This window comes from Amblyraja radiata, chromosome 11, assembly GCF_010909765.2.
Source record: "Amblyraja radiata isolate CabotCenter1 chromosome 11, sAmbRad1.1.pri, whole genome shotgun sequence".
NCBI classification, from domain to species: domain Eukaryota; kingdom Metazoa; phylum Chordata; class Chondrichthyes; order Rajiformes; family Rajidae; genus Amblyraja; species Amblyraja radiata.
The window spans coordinates 1,804,352-1,829,393 of record NC_045966.1 but is presented as its reverse complement, the minus strand read 5'-3'; the positions used below and the strand labels follow the sequence as shown (position 1 = coordinate 1,829,393).

The 25,042-nt window shown below is 46.8% G+C and overlaps 2 protein-coding genes across 4 annotated transcripts in view; one reads left to right on the top strand and one right to left on the bottom strand.

The window, feature by feature from the left end:
• Window positions 1-13,616, top strand: part of LOC116978215 (vascular endothelial growth factor C-like) — a 42,919-nt gene extending 29,303 nt beyond the window's left edge. Inside the window, exons 2-7 of one of the 3 annotated variants that reach the window (XM_033029202.1) lie at window positions 256-481; window positions 5,335-5,525; window positions 7,523-7,647; window positions 10,027-10,139; window positions 10,854-11,190; window positions 12,374-13,616. In XM_033029202.1, coding sequence (XP_032885093.1) covers window positions 256-481; window positions 5,335-5,525; window positions 7,523-7,647; window positions 10,027-10,139; window positions 10,854-11,190; window positions 12,374-12,491 — 1,110 coding nt within the window. In that variant the 3' untranslated portion in view covers window positions 12,492-13,616. Of the gene's footprint in view, window positions 1-255; window positions 482-5,334; window positions 5,526-7,498; window positions 7,648-10,026; window positions 10,140-10,853; window positions 11,191-12,373 lie in introns of all 3 variants that reach the window. The other 2 variants (XM_033029201.1, XM_033029200.1) reach the window with 2 other exon arrangements.
• A 6,220-nt stretch (window positions 13,617-19,836) lies between these two features.
• Window positions 19,837-25,042, bottom strand: part of hmgxb3 (HMG-box containing 3) — a 68,536-nt gene continuing 63,330 nt past the window's right edge. The window contains exons 19-20 of the mRNA XM_033029197.1: window positions 23,249-23,458; window positions 19,837-20,368 (exon numbers count right to left, since the gene is read on the bottom strand). Coding sequence (XP_032885088.1) covers window positions 19,922-20,368; window positions 23,249-23,458 — 657 coding nt within the window. The 3' untranslated portion in view covers window positions 19,837-19,921. The remainder of the gene's footprint in view (window positions 20,369-23,248; window positions 23,459-25,042) is intronic.

The window sequence follows — 25,042 nt, the reverse complement described above, 5'->3', positions numbered from 1 at the left end:
TGTCCCTAGTGTGTGTAGGATAGCGCTAGTGTGCGGGGATTGCTGGTCGACTCAGACTTGATGGGCCGAAGGGCCTGTTTGTAACTATGCCCTTTAGGTGTCGACTCTTTGCATACCTTGGCGATGAAGGTCACTTTGACTTGTCACATGTGAACAATAACGTGTTCGTTCATTCATTGATTGATTCCGCACTGTGTCTGTCAAGGGCAAGTTGGTGGGTGACGGGTTAGACTAACGGAGCTCTCCTTGTTCCAGGGTCAGGCCACCAGTCAGCTGGAGCAGCAGCTGAGATCTGCGGCCAACATCATCGAGCTGATGGACATCTTCTACCCTGAGTATCGCCGCATCCAGGAGTGTCTGCAGAGGAGATCCACCATGGCCAAGCACGCCCGCAGGGAGGCGGAGGAGGAGCAGGAGGAGGAGGAGGAGTGGACAGAGGCAGCTGCCTTCACCGTTCTGTGGAGAGAGGAGGACCTAAGAAGTGAGGAAACCGTACGGCTTTGCACGTGCTCAGCTCAAGGGCGTTCAGAAATAAGATCAGAAAATGCTGGTAACAACCAGCGGGTCAGGCAGCATCTGTGGAGAACGTGGATAGGTGACGTTTCACACTGAAGAAGGGTCCCGACCAGTAACGTCACCTATCCATGTTCTCCACAGATGCTGCCTGACCCGCTGAGTTACTCCAGCACTCTGTGAAACGTCACCTATCCATGTTCTCCACAGATGCTGCCTGACCCGCTGAGTTACTCCAGCACTCTGTGAAACGTCACCTATCCATGTTCTCCACAGATGCTGCCTGACCCACTGAGTTATGGTGCAGCAGCATCTATGGAGTGAAGGAAATAGGCAACGTTTCGAGCTGAAACCCTTCTGGAAATAGGCAAGTTTCGGGCCGAAACCCGGAAGGGTTTCGACCCGAAACGTTGCCTATTTCCTTAGCTCCATAGATGCTGCTGCACCCGCTGAGTTACTCCAGCACTCTGTGAAACGTCACCTATCCATGTTCTCCACAGATGCTGCCTGACCCGCTGAGTTACTCCAGCACTCTGTGAAACGTCACCTATCCATGTTCTCCACAGATGCTGCCTGACCCGCTGAGTTACACCAGCACTCTGTGAAACGTCACCTATCCATGTCCAAAGTAAAAGTGGCAGGCAGACAAATCCAGGGCAAAAATCAAAAAGGGCCAACTTTTCAACATAATTGTATAAGGGGTAAGAGTGTTGTAAAAACAAGCCTGAAGGCTTTGTGTCTCAATGCAAGGAGCATTCGTAATAAGGTGGATGAGTTGAATGTGCAGATAGCTATTAATGAATATGATATAGTTGGGATCACGGAGACATGGCTCCAGGGTGACCAAGGCTGGGAGCTGAACATCCAGGGATATTCAATATTCAGGAGGGATAGACAGAAAGGGAAAGGAGATGGGGTAGCGTTGCTGGTTAGAGAGCAGATTAACGCAATAGAAAGGAAAGACTTTAGCTTGGAAGATGTGGAATCGATATGGGTAGAGCTGCGAAACACTAAGGGGCAGAAAACGCTGGTGGGTGTTGTGTACAGGCCACCTAACAGTAGTAGTGGAGTTGGGGATGGCATCAAACAGGAAATTAGAAATGCGTGCAACAAAGGTAAAACAGTTATAATGAATGACTTCAATCTACATATAGATTGGGTGAATCAAATTGGCAGGGGTGCTGAGGAAGAGGATTTCTTGGAATGTATGCGGGATAGTTTTCTAAACCAACATGTAGAGGAACCAACGAGAGAGCAGGCTATTCTAGACTGGGTATTGAGTAATGAGGAAGGGTTAGGTAGCAGTCTTGTTGTGCGTGGCCCCTTGGGCAAGAGTGACCATAATATGGTTGAGTTCTTCATTAGGATGGAGAGTGACATTGTTAATTCAGAAACAAGGGTCCTGAACTTAAAGAAAGGTAACTTTGAGGGTATGAGACGTGAATTGGCCAAGATAGACTGGCGATTGATTCTTGAAGGGTTGACGGTGGATATGCAATGGAAGGCATTTAAAGACTGCATGGATGAACTACAACAATTGTTCATCCCAGTTTGGCAAAAGAATAAATCAGGGAAGGTAGTGCATCCGTGGATAACAAGGGAAATCAGGGATAGTATCAAAACAAAAGATGAAGCGTACAAATTAGCCAGAAAAAGCAGCCTACCAGAGGACTGGGAGAAATTCATAGTCCAGCAGAGGAGGACAAAGGGCTTAATTAGGAAAGGGAAAATAGATTATGAAAGAAAACTGGTAGGGAACATAAAAACTGACTGCAAAAGTTTTTATAGATATGTGAAGAGAAAAAGATTAATTAAAACAAATGTAGGTCCCTTGCAGTCAGAAACAGGTGAATTGATCATGGGGAACAAGGACATGGCAGACCAATTGAATAACTACTTTGGTTCTGTCTTCACTAAGGAAGACATAAATAATCTGCCGGAAATAGCAGGGGACCGGGGGTCAAATGAGATGGAGGAACTGAGTGAAATCCAGGTTAGCCGGGATGTGGTGTTAGGTAAATTGAATGGATTAAAGGCCGATAAATCTCCAGGGCCAGATAAATTGCATCCCAGAGTACTTAAGGAAGTAGCCCCAGAAATAGTGGATGCATTAGTGATAATTTTTCAAAACTCTTTAGATTCTGGAGTAGTTCATGAGGATTGGAGGGTAGCTAATGTAATCCCACTTTTTAAAAAGGGAGGGAGAGAGAAAACAGAGTGGGGAAAATCGGTAGTGGGGAAACTGCTAGAATCAGTTATTAAAGATGGGATAGCAGCACATTTGGAAAGTGGTGAAATCATTGGACAAAGTCAGCATGGATTTATGAAAGGTAAATCATGTCTGACGAATCTTATAGAATTTTTCGAGGATGTAACTAGTAGAGTGGATAAGGGAGAACCAGTGGATGTGTTATATCTGGACTTTCAGAAGGCTTTCGACAAGGTCCCACATAAGAGATTAGTATACAAACTTAAAGCACACGGTATTGGGGGTTCAGTATTGATGTGGATAGAGAACTGACTGGCAAACAGGAAGCAAAGAGTAGGAGTAAACGGGTCCTTTTCACAATGGCAGGCAGTGACTAGTGGGGTACCGCAAGGCTCAGTGCTGGGACCCCAGCTATTTACAATATATATTAATGATTTGGACTAGGGAATTGAATGCAACATCTCCAAGTTTGCGGATGACACGAAGCTGGGGGGCAGTGTTAGCTGTGAGGAGGATGCTAGGAGGCTGCAAGGTGACTTGGATAGGCTGGGTGAGTGGGCAAATGCATGGCAGATGCAGTATAATGTGGATAAATGTGAGGTTATCCACTTTGGTGGCAAAACAGGAAAGTAGACTATTATCTGAATGGTGGCCGATTAGGAAAGGGGAGATGCAGCGAGACCTGGGTGTCATGGTACACCAGTCATTAAACGTAGGCATGCAGGTGCAGCAGGCAGTGAAGAAAGCAAATGGTATGTTAACATTCATAGCAAAAGGATTTGAGTATAGGAGCAGGGAGGTTCTACTGCAGTTGTACAGGGTCTTGGTGAGACCACACCTGGAATATTGCATACAGTTTTGGTCTCCTAATCTGAGGAAAGACATTCTTGCCATAGAGAGAGTACAGAGAAGGTTCACCAGACTGATTCCTGGGATGTCAGGACTTTCATATGAAGAAAGACTGGATAGACTCGACTTGTACTCGCTAGAATTTAGAAGATGGAGGGGGGGATCTTATAGAAACTTACAAAATTCTTAAGGGGTTGGACAGGCTAGATGCAGGAAGGTTGTTCCCGATGTTGGGGAAGTCCAGAACAAGGGGTCACAGTTTAAGGATAAGGGGGAAATCTTTTAGGATCGAGATGAGAAAAACAATTTTCACACAGAGAGTGGGGAATCTGTGGAATTCTCTGCCACAGAAGGTAGTTGAGGCCAGTTCATTGGCTATATTTAAGAGGGAGTTAGATGTGGTCTTTGTGGCTAAAGGGATCAGGGGGTATGGAGAGAAGGCAGGTATGGGATACTGAGTTGGATGATCAGCCATGATCATATTGAATGGCGGTGCAGGCTCGAAGGGCCGAATGGCCTACTCCTGCACCTATTGTCTATGTTTCTATGTTTCTATGAGAGAGACAGTGATAGACAGAAACCGGGGGGGAGAGAGAGAGAGAGAGAGAGAGAGACAGAGGGAGAGAGACAGAGGGAGACAGGGAGAGAGACAGACAGACAGATATTTATAAATTAAATTGGGTCATTAAATCGTTGATCTTCATGAGGATATATTGTGCTGGCAACCTTGTCTTCCCAGTTTTAATGATCTAATATTGAGATTGTAGATGAGTGCAAGGAAGCAGCTGACAGCCGCTCGCCTTGACTTTGCCAAATGGTATCTGGAGTTTAACATACAACTAGATGTGAATGGAGGCAGTTATCTAAAACAACTCGTGTCTGGAATAAACTTGTTGCTGTAACATTCTGGTGAACGCTGTGAATGTTACAGAGCATGTAACAGTGGACTGGCAACGTTGCAAACTGCAGGGAATATATACGTCCGAGCGAACCTTTCCTCCAACCTTTGTCATTTACTCCACACCTCCTGTATCCACCTATCACTCACCAGGCTTTGTCCTGCCCCCCCCCCTCTCCCTTCCACCCTTCTCCCTCCCTACTCCACCAGTCTGAAGAAGGGTCCCGACCCGATACGTCATCTGTCCACTCTCTCCACAGATGCTGCCTGACCCGCTGAGTTCCTCCAGCACTCTGTACTTGTCTCAAAGGTTCCAGCATCTGCAGTTCCTTGTGTCTCCCTCTGAACTTCACACAACCAAAGATGTTTACTTTTCAAATGTCATTCCGATTGCAATATAGGGAACAGTTGCGTAAAATAGCCTCGTAAAGCAGATCAAAGCTGTTGTGAGCGTAATTGACAGGGTTAGGGATTTTGACAGGATATTTAAAAACCCAAGTAACAGATTTCTCACCCAATAAAAGAACACAGAGTGCTGGAGTAACTCAGCGGGTCAAGCAGCATCTCTGGAGAACATTGATAGGTGACGTTTCGGGTTGGAACCCTTCATCAGACTGATCTCAACCAGAAACGCCACCTATCCATGTTCTCCACAGATGCTGCCTGACCCGCTGAGTTACTCCAGCACTCTGTGTCCTGAATTCTTACCCTGCTGTGTTTTGTAAAGTCTAGCAATCAGCTCCCCCACTAACGGCCGGCCTCACGGTCGATCTTCGCTCAGCACGAGTTTACTGATGTTGTACGTGTCCTTTATTAAAATGCATGTTTCAAAACCAACTAATAACTCAAACACATCATTTGACAGATATTGAACTTGAATGGGAAAGGACTCAGTGTAAGCCTAGAGAAGTGTGCTTGGATTTGGGGAGAGAGCTTGGGACTGCAACAAACAAGTTCTACAAACCTCCGTGTGTGTCTGTCCACAGATGTGGAGGCTGCTGCAACAATGAAGGATTCCAGTGCATCAACGTCAGCACAGCCTTCGTGAGTAAAACTGTAAGTCACCCTCTTACCTCAACTCCAAATCCCCTCCCCTTCCCCTCTCTCCCTCCCTCCTCCCCCTCTCTCCCTCCTCTCTCCCCCCCCCCCCCACTCTCTCCCTCCCTCCCCTCTCTCTCCCTCCCTCCCCCCCCTCTCCTCTCTCCCCCCCTCTCCCTCTCCCCCCTCTCCCTCTCCCCCCCTCTCCCTCTCCCCCCCTCTCCCTCTCCCCCCTCTCCCCCTCCCCCCCCTCTCCCCCCCTCCCCCTCTCCCTCCTCCCTCCCCTCCACTCTCTCCCTCCTCCCCCTCTCTACCTCCCTCCCCCCCACTCTCTCCCTCCCTCCCTCCCCCTCCCCACCCTCCCTCGATGACCAGAATCATTCATGTAAAGGTGTATAAACGAATGAGAATATAAACGAGAATGATTCCCAGAATGAGTCGGTTAGCCTATGATGAGCGTTTGAAGGAGCTTGACCAGATACATCTGGGTGGATCCATTCAAACCTATTCCTTTTCTCCTAAGATTTGAGCAACTTTGGGCCCCGTGTCTGAGGAAGGATGTGCCGGATCTGGAGAGGGTCCAGAGGAGGTTTACAATAATTATCCCAGGAATGAGTGGGTTAACCTATGATGAGCGTTTGTCGGCACTGGGCCTGTACTCGCTGGAGTTTAGAAGGATGAAGGGGGACCTCATAGAAACTTACAGAATAGTGAAAGGCCTGGATAGAGTGGATGTGGAGAGGATGTTTCCACTAGTGGGAGAGTCTAGGATAGTGGTTCTTAACCTGGGGGTCGTGACCCCCTATGGGGTCGTTTGGGGCTTTGCCGGGGGTCATGAAGGGGACACAAATAACATATCAATTTGTTGAGCCCATGTTTAGGAACCTAACAAAGGTACATACCACATACAGTGTTTTGTTCACGTATGCACGTACTGGTACCAAAAAGGTAACGAACCATTGGTCTAGGACTAGAGGGCACAGCCTCAGAATTTTTCGGAAGAAGATGATGAGAAATTTCTTTAGCCAGAGGGTGGTGAATCTGTGGAATTCATTGCCACAGACGGCTGTGGAGGCCACAAGTCAGTGGATATATTTAAGGCAGAGACAGATAGATTCTTGATTAGTGCGGGTGTCAGGGGTTATGGGGAGAAGGCAGGAGAATGGGGTTAGGTGGGAGAGATAGATCAGCCATGACTGAATGGCAGAGTAGACTTGATGGGCTGAATGGCCTAATTCTACTCCGATCACTTATGACCTTAAAGTGGGGAGAGTCGCCCACAAATAAAACAGGTTAACTTGGCAGTTCAATTATGCATCATGTGATCTTAATGTGTGGGGCAATGTTTAAAGAAGATATTTGGGGCAGGGTTTTTACACAGAGGGTGGTGGGTGCCTGGAACAGGCTGCCAGGGGTGGTGGTGGAGGCAGATATGGTCGTGGTGTTTGAGAGGCTGCTAGATAGGTACATGGATATGCAGGGAATGGTGGGATACGGATCACACACTGGCAGAGGAGATTAGTTTAACTTGGTATGATGTCCAGCATGGACATTGTGGGCCGAAGGGCCTGTTCTGTTCTATGTTCTTTAGACTTTAGAGATACAGCACGGAAACAGGCCCTTCGGCCCACCAAGTCCGTGCCGACCAGCGATCCCCGCACACCAGCACTATCCTACACACACTAGGGACAATTTACAATTTTTACCGAAGCCAATTAGCCGACAAACCTGCATGCCTTTGGAGAGTGGGAGGAAACCGGAGCACCCGGAGAAAACCCACGTAGGTCACGGGGAGAATGTACAAACTCCATACAGACAGCGCCCGTAGTCGGGATCGAACCCGGGTCTCTGGCGCTGTGAAGCAGCAGCTCCACCCGCTGCACCACCGTGCCGCTACTGTTGTATGTGAGGTTGCTGTGTGTCTCGCACTGAAGTCCATGTTATAAATGACGTCCAGAATCATCAGTCTTGTGTCCCCTTTGTTCCTACAGCTGATGGAGATCACTATTCCACAGGTTGGCCTGTCCAGGCCCGTGGTCATTAGCTTCATCAACCACACAGCATGCGGCTGCCACCCCAGGCACATCTTCAGCCAATCGCACTCCATCATCAGGAGGTCCTTCCACGTCTCCCCAACCAGGTAAGGTCCACCTGGACTCCAGCATTCTGGTCTTGGCAATAAAGGCACTGACGTTTCTAAACGGGGAGAGAATACACAAACCGGAGCTATAAAGGGACTTGGGAACGCTGGTGCAGAACTCTGAAAAAGTTCATCTGCAGGTCGAATCGGTAGTAAGGAAGGCAAACGCAACGCTAGGGTTTAGTTCAAGATAGCTAGACTACAAAAACAAGGGTAGACAACAGACAATAGGTGCAGGAGTAGGCCATTCGGCCCTTCGAGCCTGCACCGCCATTCACTGTGCTCATGGCTGATCATCCAACTCAGTATCCTGTACCTGCCTTCTCTCCATACCCCCTGATCCCTTTAGCCACAAGGGCCACATCTAACTCCCTCTTAAATATAGCCAATGAACTGGCCTCAACCACCTTCTGTGGCAGAGAATTCCACAGATTCACCACTCTCTGTGTGAAAAACGTTTTTCTCATCTTGGTCCTAAGGATTTCCCCTTAACCTTAAGAATTTTGTAAGTTTCTATAAGATCCCCCCCTCAATCTTCTAAATTCTAGCAAGTACAAGCCGAGTCTATCCAGTCTTTCTTCATATGAAAGTCCTGACATCCCAGGAATCAGTCTGGTGAACCTTCTCTGTACTCCCACTATGGCAAGAATGTCTTTCCTCAGATTAGGAGACCAAAACTGTACGGAATACTCCAGGTGTGGTCTCACCAAGACCCTGTACAACTGCAGTAGAACCTCCCTGCTCCTATACTCAAATCCTTTTGCTATGAATGCTAACATACCATTCGCTTTCTTCACTGCCTGCTGCACCTGCATGCCTACTTTCAATGACTGGTGTACCATGACACCCAGGTCTCGTTGCATCTCCCCTTTTCCTAACTGACCCCTGACTCTGCTATTTTTAAGAGCCCTATCTAGCTCTCTCTTCAAAGGATGCAGAGAACCGGCCTCCACCGCCCTCTGAGGCAGAGAATTCCACAGACTCACCACACTCTGCGTGAAAAAGAGAATCATGTACGGCTGAGGCTGTATAAGGTGCTGGTCAGTTGAGAGGAAGAGATTCTGTAGATCAGCCATGATTGAATGGCGGAGTAGACTTGATGGGGTGAATGGCCTCATTCTACTCTTGGAGACCGGACTCACGTTGGTGTGAGGACCATGACCCTGGTGATAGTATCTCACCCAACACCTGTGGCCCGGGGCCTTCTCTATACATCCACCATCAGTGTGCGTGAGTCTAAAGAATAAACTCATGCCACCAAGAGATGCACACTAAATCATGAGTCTTTCATGAACTCAATTGGGGAAAATATCTATGTTTTATTCACAACATGAAGTGAAATTGATAAAAGAGGGAAGTCGTTATTGCAAAAGATATTTTCACGAAACAGCCTTGGAGACTAAGATTAAGCAGGGACTCCATCTGCAATTGCTGGTCACTGTTTGATATAAAATTCTACCACTGAGAAACGGGAGAACGATTTAGAGCCATAGTGATACAGTGTGGAAACAGGCCCTTTGGCCCAACTTGCCCACACTGGCCAACATGGCTCATCTACACTAGTCCCACCTGCCTGCACTTGGTCCATATCCCTCCAAACCTGTCCTATCCATGTACCTGTCTCAATGTGTCTTCAATTATTTATATATTATTATATATATCACTGTTTATTAAACGTTGGGATAGTCCCAGCCTCAAACTACCTCCTCTGGCAGCTTGTTCCATGCACCCACCACCCTTTGTGTGAAAAAGTTAACCTTTTTAAATCTTATTTAGATTCCTTTAGATTCCTATTAAATCTTTTCCCCTTCACCTTAAACCCGTGTCCTCTGGTCCTCGATTCCCCTACTCTGGGCAAGAGACTCTGTGCGTCTGCCCGATCTATTCCTGTCCTGATTAAGTCTGGGTAGTTTTAGAATCCTCTACCCTGGGATAAAGGCAGTGAGCGTTCACATTATCCGTGCCCCTCATGATCTTGTACACCTCAGTAAGGTCACCACTCAGTCTCCTACGCTCCAAAGAAAAAACGTCCCAAAGTTCTGGAGTAACGTTATCACCTAGTCAGGTAGCATCTTTGGAGAACATGATGTTTTGGATTGGGCCCTTTGTCTCAGAGTCTGGCTGTGTTACTCCAGCACCTTGTATCCATGTTGCAAAGTGCCTACCTGGTTTCACGGGCAAACTTGGCAACTTTCCACAACTGACCTCTGGAGATTGAGGAGAGGCCGTTGAGTTTACTCCCACATCAGAGACCATCCCAAGGGCAGGAATGACATCTCTTCATTTTCAGTAAACAATTCGCTTCCTCCAGTTGAAGGTGAAATTGGAACCAGGCGGGCGACGAATCTTGCCGCTAACTTCCACGTTTCTCCTTTGCAGTTGCGTTATGGGGAACGAGACGTGTCCGCACGGGCACCGCTGGGACCCCCATCACTGCAGATGTGTCAGTGTGCATGAGGTCTCTACTCCCCCCACCAGCACGGCAGAACCAGGTTACTACATGTGTTTGTTTAACCGTATATATTTAACCGGGTGCAGCAGTAGAGTTGCTGCCTTACAGCGCACAGTCCCGACTACGGGCGCTGTCTGTACGGAGTTTGCACGTTCTCCCCGTGACCTGCGTGGGTTTTCTCCGAGATCTTCGTTTTCCTCAAAGTGCGATGTGGGCCTAGTAGTGTGGGCCTATCTATGCTAAACCCCTAACGAGGTACAGGTTTGCAGGTAAATTGGCTTGGCATAATTGTGCGATGTTTCAAGTCGGGACCCTTCTTCAGACTTAACAAGGGACTAATGTTGATTCCTTTTTCGTTTGCTGAAAGCCAGGAAGATTGGTTGACTGTACCCCGGTACATGTGACAATAAACTTCAGGCTGGGTGACATTACATTAGGCGTGTGGTTGGTGGAGCACCAAGACCACCTTGATCAGCTCCTTGCCAATCTACAGGTAGATGCACCTCCTGTCCACCAGTCATTATCAGAGTTTATCTTGCAATCTGGACCTTAATCCTGTATCTGTACGCTATGGACAGCTTGATTGTGGCCATCGAGTCGCCTCCTTGACTTGATAGCACGCAACAAGAAAGCTTTTCACTGAACCCCAGCCCACGTAATAATATTAAACTGGACGGGACTGATGGGAGGGGGGGGAGAGAAAACTAAAGGTGTTGGATCGTGATGCATTGAGTGTTGCCGCTGTCTCTTGCAGATGTGACTGAGGGTGAGTTCGATGACTTCTGTGGCCCCTACATGGTGTTTGATGAAGACTCCTGCAACTGTGTGTGTACCAACTGGCCCTCCAGCTGTCACCACAGCAAGGAGTTTGACGAGAACACGTGTAGATGCGTCTGCGTCAACAGGCAACACCGCGGCTTGTGTCGGGAGGAGGAGCAGGAGGAGTGGGACGATGATGCGTGCCAGTGTGTGTGCAGGAAGAGCTGCCCCAGGCACCTGCCTCTCAACACCAACACCTGTACCTGTGAATGCTCAGAGTCGCCAGAGTCGTGCTTCCGAAGAGGCAAGAAGTTTGACCCATACACCTGCAGGTGACCAAAGATCATCTGATCATCTCTTACCTGGAGCGCTCTCTGTGGACGTGTCCAAACCAAAACACAGATTTATACTTACAGAAGGTAGACAAAAATGCTGGAGAAACTCAGCGGGTGAGGCAGCATCGATGGAGCAAAGGAATAGGTGACGTTTCTTCTTCAGACTGAAGAAGGGTCTCGGCCCGAAACGTCACCTATTCCTTCGCTCCATAGATGCTGCCTCACCCGCTGAGTTTCTCCAGTATTTTTGTCTCCCTTCGATTTTTCCAGCATCTGCATTTCTTTCTTAAACATTTATACTGACGGACATTTATGGAATAGGATTCAGGTGTGTCTGCAGAGGGAATGAAGAGTCACAGAGCATAGAACCAGGCCCTTCGGCCCAACCTGTCCATGCTGACCCAGATGCCCCATTAAACTCATCCCATTTGCCCATGTTTGTCCCACATCCCTCTAAACCTTTCCCACCCACTTATCTTTGTAACTTTCATCCAGTCCTTCCCCGTCAAGCAATTAATTCTAAATAAGTCATTGGAGCAGGAGTAAACCATTCGGCCCATCGAGTCTACTCTATCATTCAATCATGGCCGATCTACCTTTCCCTCTTAACCCCATTCTCCTGCCTTCTCCCCGTAACCCCTGACACCCGCACTAATCGCCAATCTACATGTTGTAGACACATCTGTCCAGCACATAGTCAATATTGAACTTTATTTTGCACTAAGTGTTATTCCCTTTATCCAGTATCTGTACACAGTGGGAGGCTGCATTGTAGTCATGCATAGTCTTCTTCTTCGTGTGTGTGTGGCGAGCACAGCCTAACATTGTAGGACAACTTGTTCTATTTCATCTATTTGTTTGTGCATGTCGGGTTGATTGCATTAGTCGAAACAGGGCGGACCACGTGGAGGTTGCAATCTCCCTCCCTGTCTTCTAATCAACTGGAGAGCGTGCAACAAAGAACTTTTCACTGCACCTCGGTACATGTGATGATAATAATGTACTGGACTGGATTGATGGGGAGGGGAGGGGGGGCAAGGAAAAACGGAACTGTTTTGCCCTTTCACCCATACTAGTCACTTTCCCGTGTGCAGTTCTAACTTGGTTTGTTCTATAAAAGTTAATGAGATGGTGTAAAGTGTTGTAGAAGTTAATGATCTTTTTCCTTTGATGAACACAGGTGCTACAGGTTACCTTGTCGCAGCCAGGTGAGGCAGTGCCAGCCAGGTCTTTACTTCAGCCACTTTGTCTGCAGCTGCCTGCCCCTGTACATGAAGGAATACCAGACTGAAGACTGACACACACTCTGCTTTCTGCCTTGCTTTGTCCGTGAAGGCATTCACCTTCTCCAGCCTGCAGCACTTACAAAGTACTTTTCATTTTGGATTCTACACAATCTAGTGGGTATGTGGAGCACTCAGGCGTGCCAATGAGACCGCGTGAAGAGATGGGCGCCGGTCCTCATTGTCTGAACAGGTTTGGCTCATTCTTGGAACGCACAGAATGAGTGGGTGTGATTACCAGCGTCATAATCACGGCAGGATACATATTATAGTTTGTACTAAATCATTAACTTCACTGCACAATCAGAATGAATCATGGACGTTTGGTGATGGCCGGGTCTTGGCAGGAACTGCATTACTTTATCCAAAGCAATGCTTTTATTGACACCAGGAGATACTGCTGGAAATGAATCCAGACGTTTCAGAATAGATCATTGTTTGTACATCTTAAACTGATTTTATGCCACTATGGATGAGCAAAATAGCTTAAGCAATATGACTTTGTCAGTTGAAAACCAAAAGAAAAATTGCAGCCTTGTTTTTCACAAAATATTTTTATAATCTAAAATATATAAATTGCAATGTAAGTTAACTGTTGTGGACGGGAGGAGTGATGGGTTTTTCCACAAAGAGCTTGTGTGTACTTGTGGATGCGGTGCTGGCTCGAAGGGCCGAATGACCTACTCCTGCTCCTATTGTCTATTGATGGAACAAGTAAAGGTGGAGGAGACTGAGGAACAAACGGGACAATCATGAGCTGGGCAAGTTATCCCACTCAGCATGAGAGGCATCAACTATATTTGGCTCCAGCTATCAAGTACTTCTAGAGTGGGACAGACACAGAGTGTTGGAGTAACTCAGCGGGACAGGCAGCATCTCTGGAGAGAAGGAATGGGTGACGTTTCGGGTCGAGACCCTTCTTCAGACTTCTAGAGTGGGAATGGGAGATGCACTTAAATGGTCAATGTACAGAATCTATAAAATGCTACAATCCCTCGAGCGATAGAACCAAGCCCGCTGGTGTAGCTCAGTTTACTCGTTCAACAGATGACACTTAACCAAACAATGGCCTGAGCCCTTAATGCATTTGCTTACAGCCATGTACCATATCTATACACAACTAAACCTCTGATCTTGTTATCTCACCGGTTTGGCAGTCTTTCTATTTGTGCAAAAACGGTTCACGATAGCACTACGATTTTTCGCCGGTTCACTCACCGTTCTCCTATGCTGCAAGTGCGCCAAGTTTCGTTCCAATCAGTTGAATGTCGTCAAATTAAGCGAGGGTTAAAAATCTTAAACACCGCACATGCGCAGATCGATCTCTTCTCCTGCCAGTCAGCGCCGTGTGTATTAGTCCCTTCCCGTCACTCCCCGGGACGGTCCGCCCCTTCCTGCGCCATCGCGCCTTCACTGGAGCTGACGATGGCCGACGGAGGTTTCTAACCGGACTTTCGGAGGGAACCGAAGCAGCCCCTCCCCCCCAGCTGCAGCCCCGCCCCCAGCAGCAGCCCTGCCCCAAATTGTAGCCCCGCCCCCAGCAGCAGCCCCGCCCCCAGCAGCAGGCCCTCCCCCAGCAGCAGCCCCACCCCCAGCAGCAGCCCTGCCCCCAGCAGCAGCCCCATCCCCAGCAGCAGGCCCTCCCCCAGCAGCAGCCCCACCCCCAGCAGCAGCCCTGCCCCCAGCAGCAGCCCCGCCCCCCACTCCCCCGCACACAGCCACCTCCACCACACACTCCCCCCCTCCCACTCCCCACCCCCCACCCCATTTAACTCCCCTCCTCCTCTCCCACACATGAAGAGGAGGGGGAGTGCTGGAGGATGAGGGGAAATGAGCCGCGCCTGGACAGTTATGGGCTATGGGTGAGTGGTGGAATATTGCGTTGGAGGATCGAGTGAGTAGTGGAATATTGCGTGGGGGAACGGGTTGCGTTGGGGGACAAGGCCTCCCATGTGACTGGGACCCAACGGGTCCCACTTAGTCTAGTCTCATTATAAACAAGCTAAAGACTAATTAAAAGCCATATCTAACCAGTACAGTGCGTGGAAGGGTGCATTCTGCAAATGAAAAGGATTCCCTAATTATAACAACCACTTTCTTGGCGTGGATGATCAACCTTTCTAATATATGATGCTTTTTTATGGAAGTAAATTAAGTTCACTGGTTGTTCTGTCGGCTTCACTTTAAATACTTGTGGTTCTGTAAATATTTAAGATAACATTTAAATCCCTTGAAGGTTAGCAGGTGTTAAACGTGTTGGCCTTGCGGTGTCAGATTCCCTCTCTCAGTGTCCATGAAGCCAGCGGCAGGAGGCTGCCCAGCACACAGCGATTGGTAACTCCACTCAGCAAAGCTTCTGGCCCTCGTCCCTGCTACAAGAATCACAATGCCGGAAATTAATCTCAGGTGATCTGGAAAGACAAAGCCTCGAGGAACATCCAGTAAATCTATAAAACACCAATGATTTTACATGGGAACGATGTTTCCTGCCTGTGGGGAACATTTAGGACTGAGAGGGGAAATTTCTTAACCTGGAATGCCAGCTACAGTTATGACATTCTGTGCCACACAAGGCAGTGGAGGCCAATTTCTTGAAAATATCCGAAGAGATAGATTTTGACACAAAAAGGTATCAAGGGGTAACAGGGAGAGAGGGACATCATGCACTGGGAGCTGAACAACAAACTCCTGCTCAGGGTGTCTCGGGGTAGTTTTGCAGTTTAAAGTAAGATTTACGAAGAGACATTGCCAGAAGCCGAGGGCCTGAGCTACAGGGAGAGGTTGGGCATGTTAGCAACGTATTCCTTGGAGCACAGGAGGATGAGTGGGTGAGTCCAGAACCAGGGGCCACAGTCTTCTCTGGAGAGAAGGAATGGGTGACGTTTCGGTTCGAGACCCTTCTTCAGAGGCTCCACATCATATAGATATTTCTAACACAATTATATTACAAAGTTGGTGTTAATTTAGCTGTTTAACAGACTTTAGATATAGGCTGATGGAAGGCGCAGCGGTAGAGTTGCTTCCTTTCTCTACGGAGTTTGCACGTTCGCCCTGTGATAGCGTGGGTTTTCTCCGAGATCTTCGGTTTCCTCCCACACTCCAAAGACCAATGGGTTTTATAGGTTAATTGGCTTGGGTCTGTATACTTGGTATAAGTGTAAAATTGTCCCTAGTGTGTGAAAGATAATGTTAGTGTAAGGGGGTCGCTGGACTAGGTGGGCCGAAGGGCCTGTTTCCCCGCTGTATCTCTAAAACTAAAAACTAAAGTCAGCTCTCCAGAGAGAGGGTTGTAAATAACAATACTTGTATTTGTGAGAGTGGGAGAGTAATGGGAAGGGAATCTTATCCCATTCAATGTGGGAACTGAGCTGAATGAAATCTGCACCTCGTACTCGCTACATGCAGCCACGGCTAAAATCCTTAAAATACAAAGCTTTTGAAAAGTGGAGGCGTTTTGTTTCATGAGTTCAGTGTGAGAAGCTGCATCTCACCCATCAGAATGGCCATGGTTCAGCTTCAGATCTGCACCGTGTTAAGCCTTGGCCCTCCAGCGTTGCTCTTGCAGGGAACTCGTTAAAGGATAAAGACTAGCCTCTGTTCTTGTCGATTCAATGTAGAGTTTCAATCCCGTATCAAACTCACCTGAAGGCTTCCAAATGAACAATAGACAATAGGTGCAGGAGTAGGCCATCCGTCCCTTCGAGCCAGCACCGCCATTCAATGTGATCATGGCTGATCATCCCCAATCAGTACCCCGTTCCTGCCTTCTCTCCATATCCCCTGACTCCAATATCTTCAAGAGCTCTATCTAGCTCTCTCTTGAAAGTATCCAGAGAACCGGCCTCCACCGCCCTCTGAGGCAGAGAATTCCACAGACTCACCACTCTGTGAGAAAAGGTGTTTCCTCGTCTCCAAATGGCTTACCCCTTATTCTTAAAATAAGATAATGATTCACTGGTCAAGGCATACATACATACGAAAACAAGCTGTTCCAGCAGAATTATTTATAATCGAACAGGTTGGCAAGGAGAGAGGTTGTTTTAAACCTTTGTTAGAGGCAGTTCACAGCCAGTGCTATATACCACTCCTTACCTGATCTGCCGCTGCCCGGCGAGAAAGAGTAGCAACAGTTAGCTCCAGACTGTGGCCAACAATGGAAATGACCTCTGTTGCAACAACCCAATCCATATGTGCAGGAAGGAACTGCAGATGCTGGTTTACACCCAAGATAGACCCATAGTGCTGGAGTATCTCAGTGGGTCAGGCAACATCTTTGGAGAAAAGGAATAGGTGCCATTTCAGGTCGTCTCTTCTTCAGACTTCTTCTGAAGAAGTGTCTCGACCCAAAACGTCATCTATTCCTTTTCTCCAGAGATAGAAACATAGAAAAATAGGTGCCGGAGTAGGCCATTCGGCCCGTCCAGCCAGCACCACCATTCAATATGATCATCCAAAATCGAAATCAGTACCCCGTTCCTGCTTTCCCCCACATCCCTTGTTTCCGTTAGCCCCAAGAGCTAAATCTAACTCTCTCTTGAAAACATCCAGTGAAATGACCCACTGAGTTACTCCAGCTTTTTGTGTGTACAAATCCATTCCATATTCTCAGCCAAAAGATCAGGAGAGTTAATATCACAGCCTGCACTTGTGTTCATTACAAACACACTAGAAGCAATGACAAACTATTAAGGGCCTGTCCCACTGTACGAGGTCATTCAAGAGTTCTCCCGAGTTTTCCCGATTCGAACTCGGAGAATGTTCATAGCGGGTCCGTAGGAGTTCGTGGATGTCCCGTAGCGGCTCGTACGAGTAACGGTAGGTACTCGGGGAAATCCGGTAAACTCGTGATGTTTTTTCAACACTGTGAAAAATGTCCACGAGTAAAAAAATACTAGTGCTGAAAAAAATTGTTACTTTTTACTCGTACGAGCCGCTACGAGTCATCCACGACAGACCCGCTACGGACATTCTCCGAGTTCTAATCAGGGGAAAACTCGGGAGAACTCTTGAATTACCTCGTACAGTGGGACAGGGGCTTTAGCAGCATCATTCCAATAGAAACAGGGAACGACAATCCCTCCACGTTTCTGGGTATACAATGGATAAATATCTATACAGAACCTGTGAACAAATCTATTAAACAAATTTACTTTATAAAAGACAAATTAATTGTATATTTATTGCTGGCTAAATTTAATTCTGTGTTTTAATATTGGATGTTTTGTATGTTTTTTAACCATGGAATGTTTTTTTTAATAAAAATATTATATTTGTAAATGTGTTTGTATGTGTCCAGCAGTGGCCATCGGTGACAAGCAGGGAAGTACATTTAAACCTAGTTACAATTGTTAACTTATGAATAAACTTACATTCCCGACCAGCAAGGAGAAATGGGTTTTTTTAATGTGAGGGGTAGGGGTGGCACAGGGGGTTCTCTGGGAGAGTTACTGCCTCACAGCACCACAGATCGGTCCTGACTATGGGTGCTGTCTCTATGGAGTTTGCAGGTTCTCCCTGTGACCGCTTGGGTTTCCTGCAGGTGCTCCGGTTTCCTCCCACATCCCAAATACGTGCGGGGTTGCAGGTTAATCGGCCCTAGTGTGTAGGGAGTGGATGAGAAAGTGAGTGAACAAAGAACTGGTGTGAATGGGTGATCGATGGATAGCATAGACTCGGTGGGCTGAAAGGCCTGTTTCCATCTTGTATATCTTTAAAAATTGGTTAAATGAAATGGTTAGACTCGAGTTAATTCACGTTTGACAAGATGAACCCGAGCTGTAGGAGCTCCAGCCAACGTAGTCCCCTTCCTGCTGAGTCTGGTCATTATTACTACAAAAGGGGGCACCTCCCCTACCTCGAGTCAAGTCTTCATAAAGAAACTCCCCGCTACCTCCGAAGTTAGACACAAAATGCTGGAGTAACTCAGCATCTCTGGAGAGAAGGAATGGGGCAGGCAGCATCTCTGGAGAGTTGGAATGGGTGACGTTTCTGGGTCGAGACCCTTCTTTAGACTAGTTAGGGATAAGGGAAACGAGAGATATAGACTATGATGTAGAGATGAAGAATAATGAATGAAAAAGGTAACGATGATAAAGGAAACTGGTCATTATTGGCTGTTTGTTGTGTGGAAATGAGAAGTTGTTGCGACTTTGATGGGGGAGGGATAGAGAGAGAGAGGGAATGCCCCAACGTGAGAAACTTTGGTTGGCTGAGGAAAAGTGTTGGCAGATGGAGACCACAGAGCTGGGCTAAAAGCCATGGTCTACAGAGTAGTCCTAGTCTTCTGTGGTGCTGAGACCTGGACTATCGACAGTAGGCTCCACCCCATGGAATCTTCTCAATTCACCGAGTGGACAAGCAACCCAATCTTGTTAGTGTTTAAGAAGGAACTGCAGATGCTGGAAAAATCAAAGGTAGACAAAAATGCTGGAGAAACTCAGCGGGTGAGGCAGCATCTATGGAGCGAAGGAAATAGGTGACGTTACGGGTCGAGACCTTCACCTATTCTTTTTCTCCATTGATGCTGCCTCACCCGCTGAGTTTCTCCAGCATTTTAATCTACCATTGCTGGCTGTTTGTTGGGTGAGAACGTGTACAATGGCTGCTTCCATTGCTCGAGTGACCTGCTTGGTTTTAATATCTAATTTCAGCTGGCACAAGACAGCTGATTTAAATTATTCACAGGCTCCCGGTGAGTTGGGACATGCAGACATGCCCAGTTCTGCTGTAGTAATGGCAATATCTGAGGCTGTTTAAGCTGAAACATTGATCGAGGTTAAATATTTATTGGCTTATTGAAGTCTCTGAAGGCAGCAGAATGTGGTGAGATCACTAGCCCAGCTTTCCCACCGCACATTACATGGCCACGATTATCTCTTTACAATTTCATTTTTTAATCGGCAACTTTTCAGCATTTCTGTCTTCCTCCAATCTTGTTAAAAATTTGATTTCAAGGATAAGTGCTGGTCTTTAGGAGCAGAATGACACAAATAAACTGTCCTAAGGCACAACAGTCCCCAGGCAAAGAAGCACTTTTGAAACGGTGCCACGACTGCTGTGGAAGAAGGACACGTTGGTGATGTCACACGAGGTGCTGTGTGGAATGTACTGATGGAGCAGAGGACAAGATGCATCCTGCAATGGGCTAGGCATCACCTGCTTGCTGTTGGAATCCAAAACGATAAGTTTACTGGCCGTCATACTAACCTGACGAGTAACACCATCACTCACCGGTGGTAATACTTACCGGATGATATCAACGTAGTAAACTTAGTCGAGATTGCTTCCTTTACGGTAGTATTACTTCAGGATGAGGCTAACCTTTGCCACGGCCCAAATGTTTAAAAAATAGGATAGGAAATCGCAAACACATAATATTTTAATTAAATAGAGTACTGAATAAATACATTACTTGACAAGTGATTATGGGTCCAGTCACGCAGTGGTCATGCCAGCTCCTCTGTCTCACTCTCCGTATTCAGGTGGGCTATCCCCAGTCTGTACAAACTATCTCGAATCACCACCTCTCCGGGCTGGCAGCTCTGCAAGACTTCACTGATCTGCTGGTTGACAATGTCTCTGCTCGTCAGGAAGTCCACTAAGCGATTGTATAAATAGTAGTAAGTTGCATTTTCAAAAATAATAGCTTGTTGCCGCACATTCTCCACTTTACTGCCGGCCATAGTTGTCAGGATGTCACGATATGGGTGCAGTTCATCACACAGGGCGATGGAGTGGTGCCTTGGCATCACATCCCCCTCTGTGCTCTGGTCAGCATCGTGGCACACTAGTCTACGCACGCTCGACTTGGTGATAGGGTGCTGAATGCTGCCTTCTGACACAGTTATGTCCATGGTGTACTGTTGATCGAGAAGCTCAGGGCAGGAAACATGCTGCAAGAAGAAGTCCATTTTAGACACATGTTTATATTCATCAGCTAATCCTAACCAGATTATTTAATAATAATAATAATAATAATATATTTTATTGTCATTGCACATCAGTGCAACGAGATAGAATAGAAAAGTTTCTTTATTGTCATTGTAACATGAACCATGTACAACGAAATTGTAAAATGTCAGCCAGTCAGTGCACCATTCAAACATTTCTAAAAGCTAACGATACATACAAGGTAAAATATTTAAAAAAAGATAAATAACTAAAATAAATATCATGAAAATAGCACGCATAAACACCCAGCCCTACATCCTTCTGTCGATTTCACAGTCTCTTAGTATGTATCACCCCTGCGTTCCTTGGCGGCTACATTTAGTGCCTTTATAGCAGTGGGGTAAAAACTGTTTTTAAGTCTGTTTGTCCTTGTCCTTGTAGATCTGTACCGTCTGCCTGACGGTAACAGTTCAAACAGGGAGTGTCCGGGGTGGGAAATGTCCTTTATAATACTCTGGGATTTTTTGATGCAGCGGGAACTGTGTAAATCCTCCAAGGTAAGGAGAGGGCAGCCGACAATCCTCTGGGCGTTGTCAATGGCCCTCTGGAGCGCTTTCCTCTGAGCCGCTGTGCAGCTGGTGTACCATACGCATACACAGTATGTTAGGATGCTCTCAATGGAGCACCGATAAAAGGACAGCAGCAGTCTCTGAGTGATGTTATTCTTCCTGAGCACCCTCAGGAAGTGCAGTCTCTGCTGGACCTTTTTCAGCAGCGCAGAGGTGTTCACGCTCCACGTCAGGTCCTCCTCAATATGGATTCCCAGGAAGCGGAAATCCGCCACCCTCTCCACACAGTCCCCTCTGATAATTAATGGTACCATGTCCGTTTTATTCTTTCTGAAGTCTATTATTATTTCCTTTGTCTTTAAGGTGTTGAGGAGCAGGTTATTTTCTCCACACCACAGATGTAGTATGCAGCTTCCAACCGATGTAAACAATAAATTAAAAAATAAAAATAAACTGTGCGACGTGACCATCCGAGGGAGACAGTCCCTATTTAGTGCCCATTGTCCAATAGCAAAACTTACCGTGACCTTATTGAGGTGCACAAGATCACGAGGGGCATATACAATAGACAATAGGTGCAGGAGTAGGCCATTCGGCCCTTCACACCAGCACCGCCATTCAATATGATCATGACTGATCATCCACAATCAGTACCCCGTTCCTACCTTCTCCCCATATCCCTTGATTCCGCTAGCCCTAAGAACTCTATCTAATTCTCTTTTGAATGCATCCAGTGAATCGGCCTCCACTGCCTTCTGAGGCTGAGAATTCCACAAATTCACAACTCTGTGTGAAAAAGATTTTCCTCATCTCAGTTCTAAATGGCCTACCACTTATTCCTAAACTGTGGCCCCTGGTTCTGGACTCCGCCAACATCGGGAACATATTTCCTACATTTAGCGTGTCCAATCCCTTAATAATTTTTCTGTTTCTACAAGATATCCTCTCATCCTTCTAAATTCCAGTGAATACAAGCACAGTCGCTCCATTCTCTCAGCATATGACAGTCCCGCCATCCCGGGAATTAACCTTGTGAACCTACGCTGCATTCCCTCAATAGCAAGAATGTCCTTCCTCAAATTAGGGGACCAAAACTGCACACAATACTCCAGGTGTGGTCTCACTAGGGCCCTGTACAACTGCAGAAGGACCTCTTTGCTCCTGTGCTCAACTCCTCTTGTTATGAAGGCCAACATGCCATTCGCTTTCTTCACGCCTTACTATCCTCCTTGGCCATCTTACCTTCGTACTTCATCATTTCTCACCGTATTGCCTTTTTAGTTACCTTCTGTTGCTCTTTAAAAGTTCCCCAATCCTCTGGCTTCCCACTCATCTTTGCTATGTTATACATCTTCTCTCTGACATCCCTTGTCTGCCACGGTTGCCCCTTACTCCCCTTGGAATCTTTCATCCTCTTAGGAATGAAATGATCCTGCATTTTCTGGATTATTCTCAAATAGACCTGCCATTACTGTTCCACCATCTCCAGTCCCTCTCCAGTCAACTTTGGCCAGCTCCTTCCTCATGCCTCCACAGTCCCCTTTGTTCAACTGCAATACTGACACTTCCGATTTTACCTCCTCGCTCTCAAATGGCAGATTAAAAGTTATCATATTATCATGGATAAAGTGAACGCTCACTGTCTTTTCCCCAGGGTAGAGGATTCTAAAACTAGAAGGAGTAGGCTTAAGGTGAGAAGGGAGAGATTTAAGAGAGACCTCAGTGGCAACTTTTTTACTCAGAGGGTAGTCTGTATCTGGAACAAACTGCCAGAGGAAGTTATAGAAGCAGATATATTACAACTCTTAAAATACATTAGGACTGATATATGGATAGGAAGGTGTAGAGGGCTATTGGCCGAATGCAGGCAAATGTAGCCAGCCCAATATAGTGATTTGGTTAGGACAGACAAGGTGTGCCAAAATAGGATTATACAATGCGTGAGAATTAAGAACCATAAGACATCAGTTATATTCATGTTCCAGGAGCAGAATTAGGCCATTCGGCCCATCAAGTCTACTCTGCTATTCAATCATGGCTGATCTACCTTTCCCTCTCAACCCCATTCTCCTGCCTTCTCCCCATAACCCCTGACACCCGTACTGATCAAGAATCTGTCAATCGCTGCCTTAACAATGTCCATTGATTTGGCCTCCACGGCCTTCCGTGGCAATGTATTCCACAGATTCACCACCCTCTGGTTAAAGGAATTCCTCCCATCTGCTTTCTCCTGGTTCAGAATGAGCATGAAGGTTATATAGAGAGTGCATGAGCTGTCAGGTTGCTGCAGTAGTGGGTGGAGGTAGTACAAACCTTTGGTGGGTCCAGGGGGTTGGAGAAGCAGCCTTGATTGCGTTCCCACATCTGCGCTGTGATATCAGGGTAGCGGACATCTGCGTTTAACGCCACGTGTGGAGCTATGTCCGTCGTGTAGACGGGAGGCCAGTAGTGGGAGGACACCAGCAGGTCAACGTGGTCCCGGGCAGACTCCCGTCTCACCAGGTATTTTGATCCACAAACCACCTAGTGAAAAACGTTAGCAGGATTGATGCAAATGGCGGCCGGCAATAATAAAGTAGCAACTTGAAAGAGGCAATGAAAGGAATGGGAATTTTGAAGACAGTGACATGTTGTGGATGCAAGGAACATCTACAGAAAGGAGCATTTATTCTTTCTCTCCCCTTCTACAAAACGTAGAAACAAAGAACAGCAGATGCTGGTTTATGTCACTGACACAGAGTGCTGGAGTAACTCAGCGGGTCAGGCAGCATCTGTGGAGAACATGGATAGGTGACGTTTCGGGTCAGGTCCCTTATTCAGACTAAAGAAGTTACAAACCCGAAACGTCACCTATCCATGTTCTCCACAGATGCTGCCTGACCCGCTGAGTTACTCCAGCACTCTGTGACTATCTTCTCCCAATCTCTACAGATTAACAATTACATCAATTCTGGTTAAAAATGACAGATATTCCACTGAAAAATGTAAGGAGCTCCACACAATTAAAGTTACAACTGCTGTGCCTTTGAAGAAAGTGTCCTTGATAGGCATTTATTACAGGTGTCTGACCGGAATTACATTCCTACAATTTAAATAGATTTTCCATTGCGTTTTAAACAGGGAACACTGGCCAAATGTTAATACAAGTCAAGAACTTGCCAAAATTATTTGCAAACGGAAAGAGAACGTTAGCTTTGTCACTTTGTGCAACACATAGCCCTGGTTAGTTGACGGGTTTGTGGATTGTGAAGATATTTATCCCTAGCTGGTAATAAAAACATTTCCAATAAAACACAAGTTTTACTGCACCATGCCCACAACAGTAACAGCTTTTGACCATGTTCTTTGAAGGTCAACATGTATGAGTAGACTGGAGAATACAAGCGATTACATCTTGCTCCCTCAAGCTGGCAAATAACTTGTGGAAGCAGCTTTAGAACAACAAAGTGGGAATCAGAGCTCTGTCACCGCGGACCTGCGTTGGTCGTCTCTCGGGTAGACACTAAATGCTGGAGTAACTCAGCAGGACAGGCGGCATCTCAGGAGAGAAGCAATGGGTGACGTTTCGGGTCGAGACCCTTCTTCTGTCGTCTCTGCTCTGTTATCTGAGGAGGAATGGGCAACACATCTCTGGAAGAATGGTCCCGACCTGAAACATGACTTGTCCATTCCCTCCACAGATGCTGCCTGACTCGCCTGAGTTCCTCCAGCACTGTCTCTGCTAGGAGGCTGTGCCAGTTCAGAAGATCATAAAAAAGTGATAGGAGCAAAATTGGGCCATTCGGCCCATCGAGTCTACTCCGCCATTCAATCATGGCTGATCTACCTCTCCCTCCTAACCCCATTCTCCTGCCTTCTCCCCATAACCCGACACCCGTACTAATCAAGCATCCATCTATCTCTGCCTTAAATATATCCACTGACTTGGTTCCACAGATTCACCACCTTCTCACTAAATAAATTTCTCATCTCCATCCTAAAGGACCATTCTTTAATTCTGATGTTGTGTGTGATTGCTCTAACTTCCCAATGCCTTTTACCCATTCTGCCACTTGATCCTGCCATTCCTATGCATTTCAAAATCTATCAATTGCAGTCTTCAACATT